This window comes from Micromys minutus (genome assembly GCF_963924665.1).
Source record: "Micromys minutus genome assembly, chromosome: 5".
NCBI classification, from domain to species: Eukaryota; Metazoa; Chordata; class Mammalia; order Rodentia; family Muridae; genus Micromys; species Micromys minutus.
The window spans coordinates 74,755,083-74,768,502 of NC_137974.1; the positions used below are offsets into that span (position 1 = coordinate 74,755,083).

A 13,420-nucleotide genomic window follows, 5' to 3' on the forward strand; every position below is an offset into this window, starting at 1 on the left:
TTCCTCTTCCGAGTTTCTCATGGAGGCTGCGACAAGGAGTGTGATAGCAAATGCGGGACAGAGCCAAGAGACAAATTCACTGTGACCTAGTTATACTTCCCTGGTGGCCTCTAGTTCTCTCCTGGCCCGCTTTTTCTAGACTTCTAAATATATCAGATAATAAGTTGCCTAGTTGGAGGGTGTCTTACTGTTTTTATTTTATTGTATTTAAAAGAAAAAATAGCACTTAAACCAACCATGGGAGCTGAGCAGGTGGCGCTGGCCAATGATTTCAGCATCCGAGACGAAGGCAGGAGAATCAGAAATTCAAGTCCTTCCCTAGCAGAGGACTGAGATCAAGTCTGGTCAAGATTGCAACAGACAAGCAGGCAGGGTATACAGGTGGGGGTGAAGCTCAGTGCCAGCGGCTGTTGTGGGTTTGTAGCCTGGATTTGAAATCCAACACCACAAAACCCAACAGACACAAAAGAAAGAAACCTTGTAAATAAAGGTACAAAGTTCCCTTACAAAGAAACTGTTATAAACCTTCCCTAGAAGACATAAATCTGTTCATCAAGGTAAAGGTAGGCATTTAAATAATATATTATTTATTGTAACAACATGTTCTGGTGGTCTCACAATGACTCTATAGGACCAAATATGTGAACATTTAGTTCCCAAGTGGGAGACTGTTTAGCAAATATGAGGGGAGGAGGTATGTTGCCGGGAGTGGGCTTTGGGGTTTCAGAAACACATACCATGCCAACTCTCTCTGCCTCCCACTTATGGATCAGACAGGGTTAAGTTCTCAACTATTTATCTAGAGCCATACCTGTCTGCTTGCTGCTGTGTTCCTTATCAGGAGGTCCTAGACTAGCCCTCTGAGACCTGAAGCTTGCCTGCAATTAGATGATTCTTTTATAAACTCCTTCTTTTCATGGTGTCAGTTCATAGCTATAGAAAATTAGGTATAACTTTGAGTTTCGGGTATATTTTCCTGATGTCTGTAATTTCATGTGTGTGTGTGTGTGTGTGTGTGTGTGTGTGTGTGTGTGTATGTACAGATGTGCAATATGCCTATATCAGGTATGATGTAGGCCCAAAGGAAATATCAGAAACACTGCGAGTGAGTTATGGATAAAGAGATGCAAGCAAAGCAAAACTGGTATCCACCTCAATTAGGCCACGATGCATCCTTACAGTGCTTTCAGTGAGCTGCTTTTCTTAATTATCCCTAAAGTGCTTTTGTGATGTCTAAAGAAGAAAGCTCTCACAAGATCAACTATTACCAACAGATAACTTCCATGAAGATATGCAGCTCAAGTATGTTACGATGCTTAGGGAATTTTAACCATTTAGAAAAATGACATTATTTTTATTTTCAAATTTGCAGCATTTTAATTGTTTATACTTTCCTCACTTTATATACTCATGATTTGATAGTTTTCATTGGATATGTATTATTGATGTATTACTCATGTTTGATTGAAATAAAGAATGTCAGTAGTCTCAGAGCAGTTTTGTACAGAGAACATGGGTCATGGATGCACTTTAATCAAGGTGAATCAAATAAGTAATGGAACCAAATTTGTGTATGCAAATGTTTACATAAAGATGTTTGTATATAAACAGAAAGATCCCCAAAGGTGTAAAAAAAAGATGTTAAACTGTTCAGCAGAAAGATTTTAATGGTACCCTCATGTTTACTACTATTGTAGCAACAGAGAAGTTGAGATCATCAATTTTCTTAGCAGATACATAAAATATTTTTCATTGTATTAGGATATACAAATTCCAAGTAATTTTAAATTTATAGTGGAAGTGAGAGAATGTTTATGGTGTGTATGTGTGTGTGTGTGTGTGTGTGTGTGTGTGTGTGTGTGTGTCTGTGTTCCTGTGTCTGTGTGTCTGCAGACATATTCTTACAGGTCCAACTAAAACCTTGCTTAATAAGCCAGCTATTGGAACAACATTAGTAAATAAATAGATGAAGAAAGTGTGAGATATGCATGATTTGTTAGTTATTAATTATTTGCAAAACATAGTTTTATACTATTCCACACAGTGGTTGACCTGGAGGACATTTTCCTAAGTGAAATGTACTAGATGCAATAGAAAAACTATTATGCCATCTCACAAGAGGAATATTTTGTAAAAAGACAATGATGTATACAGAGACTCCAACAGTGGACACCTTTTATATGGAGAAGGAAAGGCATTGGCTGAAGAATCTTAAAATATATAAATCACCAAATATTCACAAGTCCAAATAGCTAATCTACAACATGTCAAGTGTAGGTAAGAACTCTGTTGTGGATGTTTGTTAGATTTGTGGATTTAACACACTTTCTTTGCAAAAGTAGAAGCAGTTGAGAAAGTCTGTTTCACTGGAGTTGTTGTTTTGAGATCTAAATATGCACCATAACATTTTAAACCTCAACTGTATAGAATTTATTCTTTGAAAACAGCCTGTGCAGAGAATGGTCCTCGGAGCACATTGTGGCCAGCTAAGTGGAAGTACTGAGGAGGATAAATGTGATATAGTCTAAGAATAATATTTCACAACACAAAGGAGCTTGCCAGAATCTACTTAAATCCACGTTTGTTTCATTTCAATGTGTCTTTGCTGCAGAGCTTTGAATGGGAGGTTCAGGCAGGTTTTGTCTTTGGCCTTCAAAGAATATTTCCTTCATCCACACTGGCAAGTTGACTGCTATGGTGTTGTGTATGCAACCATGCTGTTGAGAGTTCATGGGTGTAACATTCCTGTCATCTCCAAAAGAAGGTACCTCACAGCAGTCCTACTGGTCCCCTGGTTCTTGAAGATCTTTTTTTTTTTTTTCTTTTTCTTTCCCTTCAGTGTTCCCTGAGCATTTAGTGTGGAGGTTACAATAAAATCCAATTTAGGGACAGGTACCTTATGGTCATTTGTTATCTGTGATTTGACTAGTAGTTGATCTCTTCAGTAGTCAGCACTTGCAGCAAATACATTTTTCATTGACGAGATGTGAGAGTGGCATTTAATTTAATGTGGTATAATGATAGTCACAGGTTCTCCTCAAATGTCCCTGGACTCTCTAACTCATGAGTCCTTGGCTAGGTTTTTAGAATCAGGAATAGGATTCCTCCAAGCTATTGAGTAAAGCTTTAATGCAGTCAGATTGCCATTGATTACTTTCAAGATGTTGGTGCCAACTCCACAATATTGGGCTTTTGTTTTGGGAATGCTTGCAGTTTTAGCTTGCTAGGCTCATAGTTAGGTAACACTTGCTTACTTTCATTCCATTCATTCTTCACAACATCTTCTGGCATTGTGAATATATTTTTTAGAAGAAAATCCTCCAATTAAGTACCAGGTTCATTTTTCCATGTCTTATGACCAAAGTATGTATGTGATGTTTTCAGTAAGAATGTGTTACCCTTCAAGTTGTAGCGACCACAAAGAAAATCTACAGTAGCTTGTATTGCTCTGCAAGTCTCTTGGACCTCATTGATCAACAGCTCTAAGGCAGACATCAGTTGTTAGGTTCTGAGCCTTCTATGAGATAGTTTATGGAACTTGGGAGGGACATGAACTATCTGCATGGGTAAGCATGACTGAACTCTCTCTCTGTCTCTCTCTTTATCTCTCTCTCTCTCTCTCTCCCTCACCCCCCCCCGTGTGTGTGTGAAAGGATTTTATGAAATGTTATAAAACAGAACGTATCCCTATAGCTTTTTTAAACACTCCTATTGATATTTCGTTTTCCTCCACTCTCCCCCTCTGCATTGCCATCCCTACCTACTCTTCAGAAAGGTTTCCCCATCCCTAGTCCCCCATTACTTCTTCAAAGCCCTTGTGTCCAAATATTGCCCTTTCTATAGCTTTCCCCACTTCCCAATTGGTCTCTTGTCTGCTTTCCTGGTTTCTGTGGAAACTCCTATATAATCAGTCTTACACGTTCTGAGCTAGGAGCCACAGAGCATAGAGTAGATATCATGATTATCTTTCTGGATGAGATTTACCTAAGTCAATATAGTATTTTACAGTTATATCCATTTGTTTTCAAATTTTATTATTTTTAATTTACCTACATTTAAATATAATTTCATATGTATATGTGTCATGCTTTACTTTACAAATTACTCAACGAGATGAAATAGAGCCATGCAAATTTATAGTGATACTTAACCCTAAAAATTAAAGAGTGCAAGATTAAAGTCTACTAAAATCTATTGCATAAAAAAGACTATTGCTTGTTTTCATGTATTATTCTTGTGTATGTGTGTGTGGGGGACTTCTCATTATATACTAAGGCAACTTTAAGAGAAATCATTGATTTGGGCTTACAATTTCTTTCAGAAGACTAGAGGTCATGATGGTGAAGCAATGTAAAAGCTCAGAGATCATATTTTGATCCACAACTGTGAGGCAGACAGAAAGAGAACACTGAGAAATCCTCACCACTTTGGAGAAGTCAAAGCCTAGTGACATACATCCTTCAACAAGGTCATACCTCATAATTCTTCCCAAAGGGTTCTATCCACTGAGGTCAAGTACCAAATACATGAGCAGTGTTCGTGCTTGTGAACATACACGTACACAAACACGTGCGCATAGGTGCCACATGAAAACGTTGAGGTGAGAAGTCATTTTTGTTCTTAAGAATTAAGTGTAGAAACATTTTACAAATTTAAGTGAGCTAATGGGTGGACAATCAAATTTAATTCATTATCACAAGGTTTAAAGACAACACTTGGGCAATTCTTCCCCTCATTTTTGGCCACAGATCCTCTCCATATGCATCTTCGTTGACAGACATGTATGTGACATGTATGGATACAAAAGAGATTTGAGACAGCACAATTGTCATTAAAAGAAATAACTCGATAAACAGCAATCACTATCATGAGTCTTGTAAATGGCAGTAAAAGCGTTCCTCATTATAAATTTCCATTGTCTTATTCGTTTATTTATCCGGAATAAACAGATGAATCAGTGTCCCAGTTTTATAGAAAGTAGTTGGGCTTTTAAATCAATAAAAATCTGTCATAGTGTTTTGTCAGAACTAGGAGTCCACACGATATCAGTGTTTCGGATTTTTAAGCACAAGTGTTATCTGTTGATAAAAGCATCTAAGGAGGTCGTCCATTTACAGTCAATATTAGGCTCCACCAATATGTGTTTGTCTGAGGTTTGTTTTCACCAAGCCCCCAGGAGAGAAACTACAGTCAGATAACTGTCCTTTCTGAATACTCCTAGGTATACATTTGCACTCTTGCCTGATGGTGTGGGTTGAAAATTGTAACTCATGATGTACTTCATGGATTTTGCTAAAGCCATATAATAAGGTTCCTAAATTTTGGCATAATTTTATGAACTAAACTGAGTTTTTAATAAAGATGCTTTATCTGGATGGGTTCCACTACCTCTAGGCTGTACCGTGTCTAGAATTAGGCCTTAGATAACAATAATCAGTGATGATTTTCCAAGTATATAACACTTTGTTATTGGCCTGCAGGCATGCAGGGCATGTCTCATAGTCATGCTTAGTGAGTCCTCTTACTGGACATCACTCAGTGTGGCTGGCATGACTCAGGTACCCATAGCTGGGCTAACATCATCTGGTCATATTACTGATGCTCCTTTTCAAGCTTACGCTGCTTCCTGGATATTGACTCATTCCTCTGATCGTTTCTTCCTAATTCTGTTCATTCCATTGTTGTCCCCATGATCCACTATTACTTTTTTATTAGCCATCGCTTCCAAATCTCTTGCTCTAGACTGTCTTGTGCTTTTATTATAAATTTTCAGTGTTTACTTATATGTATTATTTCTCTAGCAGGTCTTAGTTTAGGTTTCTCTCCCGATCTTTAGATACAAATATTCCTGGACTAATTGGTTTTCCTTTTCTGAATGAATCAGCATCATAACCCATTTAAGATTACCAGAGCTCAATCATGTCCCCTACTCCATCATACCTAATATTACCTTTACACTTTCCATTCCAGATAATATCACAATTAGGTTAGAAATTAATAGAAGTTCTATAATACAACAATGCATACATCTCTGCCATGCTCTTGGTTCTGTAAATAGGACATGTGTGTTCTGTTACATGGGGGTAGAAAACTTTTTGAGAATTAGAATTCTGCATTGTTGTGGTCCCTGTGCCTCATGTTCTCCAGTATCTGAGCACCTCAGCCCTTTCCTTTGTGATGCACCAACTGCCTCCCTAGGTTCCTGCTGCCTGATATCTGGATTTACAAGGGAAGCAATGATTTCACGGTTCAAGGGATATCCCTGTAATTATTGGACCCAGCGAACCCAGGAGTAAGGAAAACAGTAAGCTCCATGCTTTCATCCTAAGACATTTTGGGTTCAATGCTAGTGACTAAATATAAATTTGTATATTTTTTGTTGTTTACCCTAAGAGCACTAAGCAGTGTAAGTGGCTTGAAGTTATTTCTGGCAAGCGATTTTAGTTTGCTTACAACTTATCTTGTCACATTCTGTTGTGGACTGTAACAGAAGACTTATCTCAGAGCAGGAGCAATGGATAAGGTATATTATTGATACCTTTCATAGTCACAATTCCACTTGAAGTATGTTTTCCACTTTGTAGCTCATAGGCTGCTATCATTCATAAACGTGTAGATTTCCATGATATGATATCTTAAACTACCCATGTGAACTGCACAATGTTGTTCTCAGGGTGTTTAAAAATTCACAATCCTTTCTAGTTTGAAACTTTCAGAGACCTCTCACATCTGCCGCATATTAATTAATCCTTCCTGCTCTATGCTAATGTGGAGATTCTTCATCTGTTTATACAAGCTTTAAAATTCTTATGTGTACCCTGAAATCTGTGTTTATAAATTCACAGGCTTTGTCTGCTATACATAGTAGAGGGCTTTCATGTTTATTAGTCTGAAAGCATACATGCCTCATGAAAGCACATTTTTAATGCTTGGTGTGATCAATATTTGAGTTGGACTCATGTGCTATGAGAAGGGTAAACTCCTTTAGGACCCATTATCCCTAGCAGCCTTGCTCTCAGAGGAATCTTAAGGAATGTTTTCAGTAAATGTTGGGTGATGTATTGTATGGTATGAGTCACAAATCATGGTGATGAGATTTTAACCACAGGTTTTTCTCAGTCAGATACAGCTTGGCAGAAGCACTGTTTGGCCTGTGTTCTAAATTGGGTTTGCAACTTTTAACTTGATACCTTGGTATATAACATTATCATGGTTCCCTTAGGTTGTAACGGAATTTTCAGGACAGTGTGAAACTGTGCAATTTAGTTAAACATCCTAAGGGACTTGAAATTGCTGTGTTTTATCAGTTTGTTTCTTATCACATAATGTAACACTTACGGAAGGAAGGTTTCATTTCTTCTATATTTATTCTACAACTTTTCCATGAAAATCACAAGCATAAATACTTGCCTTATAATTGTTTAACAAGGTCTCTTCAGTGAAAAAAAATTATTCACCTGATAAAGTGCAGAGAAACAAAATAGCCCTGGTTATTCTTCACTGACCTGAGTGACAGGGAATCTCCTGAGCTCTGCCTGAAGTGACAGTTCCTATGATCTTCTGTGGCCTTGTTGTCAGAACTCTTTACAGTAATGTTTCTGTGAAGAAACACCATGACTTCGGCAACTCTTATGAAGGAAGACATTAAACTGTTGCTGACTTGTAGTTCAGAAATTTAGTTTCCTGTCATGACAGGAAGCAGGGCGTCGCACAGGCAAACATGGTGCTGGTTAAGAGATGAGAGACCTACGCCTTGTTCTGAAGGCAGAAGGAAGAAAACTGGTGTGAGCCTCTGAGATTTCGGAGCCCACGCCCTAGTGACATAGCTCCTCCAGTATAGCCATATCTACTCCAAGAAGGACACAGCTTCTAATACTGTTACTCGCTACTGACCAAGTATCCAAACAAATTAGTTTATGGAGGTCATTCCTATTCAAACTCCCACATTTCACTCCCTGGCTCCTTATAGCCATTGCAAACAATTTCAAAAGTTTCCGTAGTCTATAACAGTCTCAAACTTGCTTCAAAGTCTAAAGTTCAAAGTCTCTTCTGGGACTCATATAATTTCTTAACTGTACTTGCCTGTAAAATCAATGTGAGAAAGCAGATCACATATTTTCAACAATTAATAGCACAGGGTATCCATTACCATTTCCAATGGAGGCGAAGAAACATACTGAAAAAAAATACTTTATCACAGCAAGACCTGAAGGCAGCTGGGCAAATTCCCAACTCTGCATCTCTGATATCAAAGCACTCTTCTTTTAATTTTGTTGACAACAACACACTTTTCTTCTCCTGGGCTGGTTTCACTCCCTCTTAGCTCCTCTTTTGGGACAGGTATCCTATGACTCTAACATTTTCAATATTTTGGTGTTTCCATGGCAATTTAGGCTTCATGCAAAGGTATGCATTGTCCTCATGTAGGGACATCCCTGGCATATGCCTAGCTTTAGCAGCTTATCTTAGTCACAGAGAGAGATTCCATAACCAATTCATTCTATCATTGACTCTAAAGTCAGAACCATGCAGCTGAAGCTGTAAGTTCTACTGTTTGCCGAGGCTAAATCCAGGTGCCTTCATTCCAATGCATCTTCATCAACTTTCTCTTTTCAATGGTTTCTTTCACTGCCCAATCTTAACTGTCTTTGAACCTGCTCTGTAAACCAGGCTGACCCTCAACTTAGAGAGATATCCATTCCTCAGCCTCAGCCTCTGCCTCTGGAGTGCTGGGATTAAAGTTATGAATCACCACACTGTGCACCCAGCTTTTAACTTACTTTCACAAGTTGGAAGCTTCTCTGGGTAGGATCTTACACTGAGTCCACATTCCCTCTATTCCATATAGCATTAAACTTTCCTTTAATCTGTTTATCTCCTTGTACATAAGACTTAGTTCTATTCTACTTCCTCATGCCCCTTCTCAAACTATGTATTTTCATTATAGAACTGCCTATTTTCATGACTATAGAACTGATAGTCATGCAACATAGTTAAATGCTAGCTTGTTTTGAAATGTTCTCTGCCAAACCTGCCATAATTCTTCATTTTAGCCCCAGGCAGTTGTTTTTGGACAACAGCAGTAAACAGCCTTATTCTTCACCAAAATATCACAAGAAAAATCTCTAGACTATATATTAACAATTTTCTTCTCTGTAACCTATTAAGCAAGACCCCATGGCTTAAATCACTCACAGCACCACTATTTCTTTGCTCCTGCTAGTCTGGCCTATTAAGCTCCATCTAGTGCATTCACATTCTTTTCTAATATAAAGCCCCCAAGTCCACACTCCTCCAAATAAAAGCATGGTCAAGCTTATCACTATCATACTTCAGTCTTTGCCACCAACTTCTGTCTTAGGGTTTCTATTGCATTGATGAGAAACCATGACCATGGCAACTCTTATAAAGGAAAATATTTAATTGGGACTGGCTTAGAGTTTCAGAGGTTCCAACCATCATGGTGAGAAGCATACCAGCATACAGGGAGACACTACAGGAGAAGGAACTGAGATCTTGATTGATTGGAAGGTATCAGGAAGTGAACTGGCTTGAGCTTTTGAGACACAAAGCCTACCTACTCATACCATAGCTCCTCCATCAAACACACACCTCCTCCAACAAGGGGTACACCCCTAATAGTGCCACTCCCTGTTGCACAAGTATTCATACACATGAGTCTATAGAGTTCATTCTTATTCAAACCACCACACTGCCCTCTGTAATATAAAATCTTAATATAAGTTAATGTCATTGGGCTCCAAGGATATGATCACATAGTATCTGAAAGTACCCCTAAAACGTTCCAAAACAAACAAAAAACAAAACAAACAAACAAACAAACAAATAAACAAAAAGCAACTGGCATTATTGAAGCTCGGGAGAGTGGGCTGGGCATGTACCTTTCCACACAAGGGCCACACCAGAATTGTGCATACCCTATATCAATCTATTTCAAGAGATGACCTTGTGCACGGAAACTTGTGATGTGGATGAAGTATTCATATACATGATGCCTGGGCTTCCTAACTCTTAGATAAGGTGAGTTTATATCTCACTATACTTTCTATTATAACATTTAGGGGAATTCTGGAAATATAAGTCAGATTACTACCTACTTGGAAATAAAGCTATTGAAAACTGGTTAATACAAATATCTGCTACTAATAGCAATACCAATTTAAGATGAATGGTCTTCATATTATAATAGAAGAATTGAATTTGATAGTTTGTTAGTGTGTCATATAACTATGTAACTTTATAGCAAAAGAGAGTCATATTCTCTAGTTCCCTGTACTCTGTGGATGTTAAGAAATGTCTAAACCTTGCCTACAAAACATGATTTGTAAAATCAGTATCTACATTTAACTTGGGAAGTTGGTCTTTCTCATAGACGTGATGAACCTGGAGTTTATTGATCATACTTGCCATCTAGAATCAAGAAAAGACCAGATTTTAAAATCTGTAACAAGATTTTATTTGACTTTTTATTTTAGTATTTTATACAGAGGAAACAATAGCTCACTCAGCAGCATCTTTAATTTTTATTTACATTTTAAAATATATTTTTTATCACTTTATAAGTTTTAGATAAAATGAATTACATCACTTATTCAATTTCCTTTCACTAACCCTTTCTCTTATCACTCCATGTCCCTTTTGTCTCTATTTAAAATTCATGGTCTCTTTTATTTTTATTATTATATATCATAAAACACAACCTGATACATATAATTAGTGTTACTTGTGGATATTGAATTTCCAAGCTAATCATTTTGTATTGGATAACTGTAAGAGGCTCATCTTTGAGACAGACTTATTCTCCCTCCCACAAGAGACATTAGTAGCTCTAGTTCTTTGTCGAAATGTGGAATCTCATGAGATTCCCTCTTTGTATATCAACATAGCTATGGGTATTGTATCATTTCTAGGAAAAACAATCTCAGAAGACTTGCTAGTCTTCTGGGTCTTGTAATTAGTTGGTACGCCTCTTGCATAAGATTCCATAAACCTTAGCTGTAGGAGTTTTGCTGGAGATATAGTCATTGAAGCTGGCACCCCATGATCTGTTGATCTCTGTATTATGGCCAGTTGTGGTTTTCTAAAATGGTCTCTGTGTGCTGAAAAGAGAAATTTACTTAATGAGGAGTGAAGGCTACACTTATCAATAGACATAAGAATATATTTTAGACATTGTAGGCAATTAGGAGTCATGTGGGTCTATTAAAAAAATGGCCATAGTAAATACTCTCTTATGGTCCATGACCTCACTAGCTTTAGATAATTGTCTAGATTTCTAATACCAGGCATGCTTTCCTTCCTGCCAAAAATAGGACTCATGTCCATTTCTATTCAGTGTTTGGTGTTCTGTTTGTTTATGGTCCTAAATGCTTAAAGGTAGACGTAGGAAAATCACTTTAGAGCAAGAGGTTAAGGCTAATAGGAAATAATTTTTAAATGTAATTTCTAATTATACTCATATTCATCTTTTCTTCACATAGTTAGATGAAGTTGATTTTAATTTTCTCAGTCCAGCTTTATGTAAACCATCTACTAGCTTTCTGTTCTGCACTGACATTTTCTAGTGAGGACAGAAATCTGCTGAGAGGTCTTAGTTGAACTAGCCTCAGTGGATGTATTATTATACACACCATTCATTTGAATTCAGTCTTTGGATATTTATGTAGTGCTCCATTCCCAAAGGCTTTTGATTCATTCTTTAGCTTAGAAAATATTTGACAAGTGCTGTTACTATTTCTAGTACCATGTTCCATTTTCTCAGAATAAAGAAAGTATTAAGTTATGTTTCATAATAAATGTAATTTTCATAAGGGTGAGATTTTTCTTAATGACTGAAAATTTTAATTTAAGCGTGTTTTTCTATTTGACTTTGTATCATTACAAATTCATTTGATTTACAAGAAAAATTTGATGTGCTCTTTTTTTTCTAAAACTTTGTGAGGCAACATAAGAAGTATTTATTATCAAGAGAATGCAAGAGTCTAACTGTGAATGGCTACAGAAAGTCCTGAAGACTCGACCCACAAGAATTGGAACTGAAGATTAGATTCAGCCATGTTGTAAAATGTATAGTCAAACATTATTGGTTCCATTTCTTTGCATCAATAACATGGTAACTAAAAAAAAAAAGAACATTTTACAAGAAAATGTAAAAGCTGTATCAGATATAGGTCTTTACCTTAGAGAAGACTTGGAAGTAACACAGCCAGTCAGGAAGAATAGAGGACCTAGAAAGCCTATAAGCTAACAGCTACAGGACAGAATGGGAATGCCATACAGAAAAATCGTAATAATGGAGGTGTAGCCTGTAATTGCAGCTTGATAAAGCATTGTTCAGATGGCAATATTGTAATTCCAAAGAAATACATCTAGAAACACTGTTTCATTTTTCAAGAATTGAAGAATTAATATGCACATGGCATCTGAGAGTCCAAAACTGGCAAAAGCTGTAATGACAAAGATGAAGACACTTGGAACATCTACAGTTCCTTACTTCAGAACATATGCCAATGCCATAATGATAAAGGAAGAGGGCTGTTTATATTTGATGTCAATTGATTTTTAAGAGTAATTTTAGTAATTTTTAATTTTAAATTAATTAACGGTTTGAGTTTATAACATAATTTATTATGATGATATACATCATCTTCCCTCTTCCTCCAGAATCATTTCATATAACATGGACTTTCCAAACCATGACCTTTTTTTATTCATTAACTGCTGTTGTATGCATATGTGCATATGCATATACACATGTGTTCCTAAATACATATATACAGTTTTTTCAGTCTGTATGTTATGTGCATATTTCCAGGGCTGACCATTTGGTATCTTATATTGCATAACCACTTGGTGTTCTCTTCCCAAGGGAAGACTATTTCTCCTGTTACCAGCATCCTTTAGTGTTCTTTAACTCTTTGGGAAAGGTTTAGGCTTCTCAGATTTTCTCTTGACTGATTCCTCCTGACTTTTAATTTTACAGATGCACATTAAAATTGTGCAAATTGACTGGGTGACATGTGTCTTCATGAATGCTTACTTGGCCAGGAGTTAAATTAGAAGAACATGTCTGTATTTTTAAAGTTTCCTTGCTTATGTTAAGTTTCTTTTCCTTGTCCTAGGGTACTGGGTTATTTATCATCACTACCTTGATGGCTTCCCAGCTCTGTAGGAGAAGAGCAGAACTTATTTCCATTTGAAATGCATGAACCTTTGCAGAGCTTTTTCTGACCCAGTCACACCTTTTCTCTCTTGTTTTCAGATCACAGCATTCTGCTATCTACTTTCCATGAGAATGACAGGTTTATGTTCCCCTCCTGAATGGAGATCATGCAGTAGTTATCCTTCTGTTTCTGTCTGATTCACTTACCATGACATCCAGTTCCATCTGTGCCATCAC

General features: G+C 37.0%; 1 protein-coding gene across 1 annotated transcript in view; it reads left to right on the forward strand.

The window, feature by feature from the left end:
- Positions 1–237: 237 nt before the first annotated feature.
- Positions 238–13,420, forward strand: part of KHDRBS2 (KH RNA binding domain containing, signal transduction associated 2) — a gene marked incomplete at both ends in the record, with an annotated part of 365,783 nt that continues 352,600 nt past the window's right edge. The window contains one exon of the mRNA XM_080917471.1: positions 238–289. Within this exon, the coding sequence (XP_080773597.1) occupies positions 238–289 (52 nt within the window). The remainder of the gene's footprint in view (positions 290–13,420) is intronic.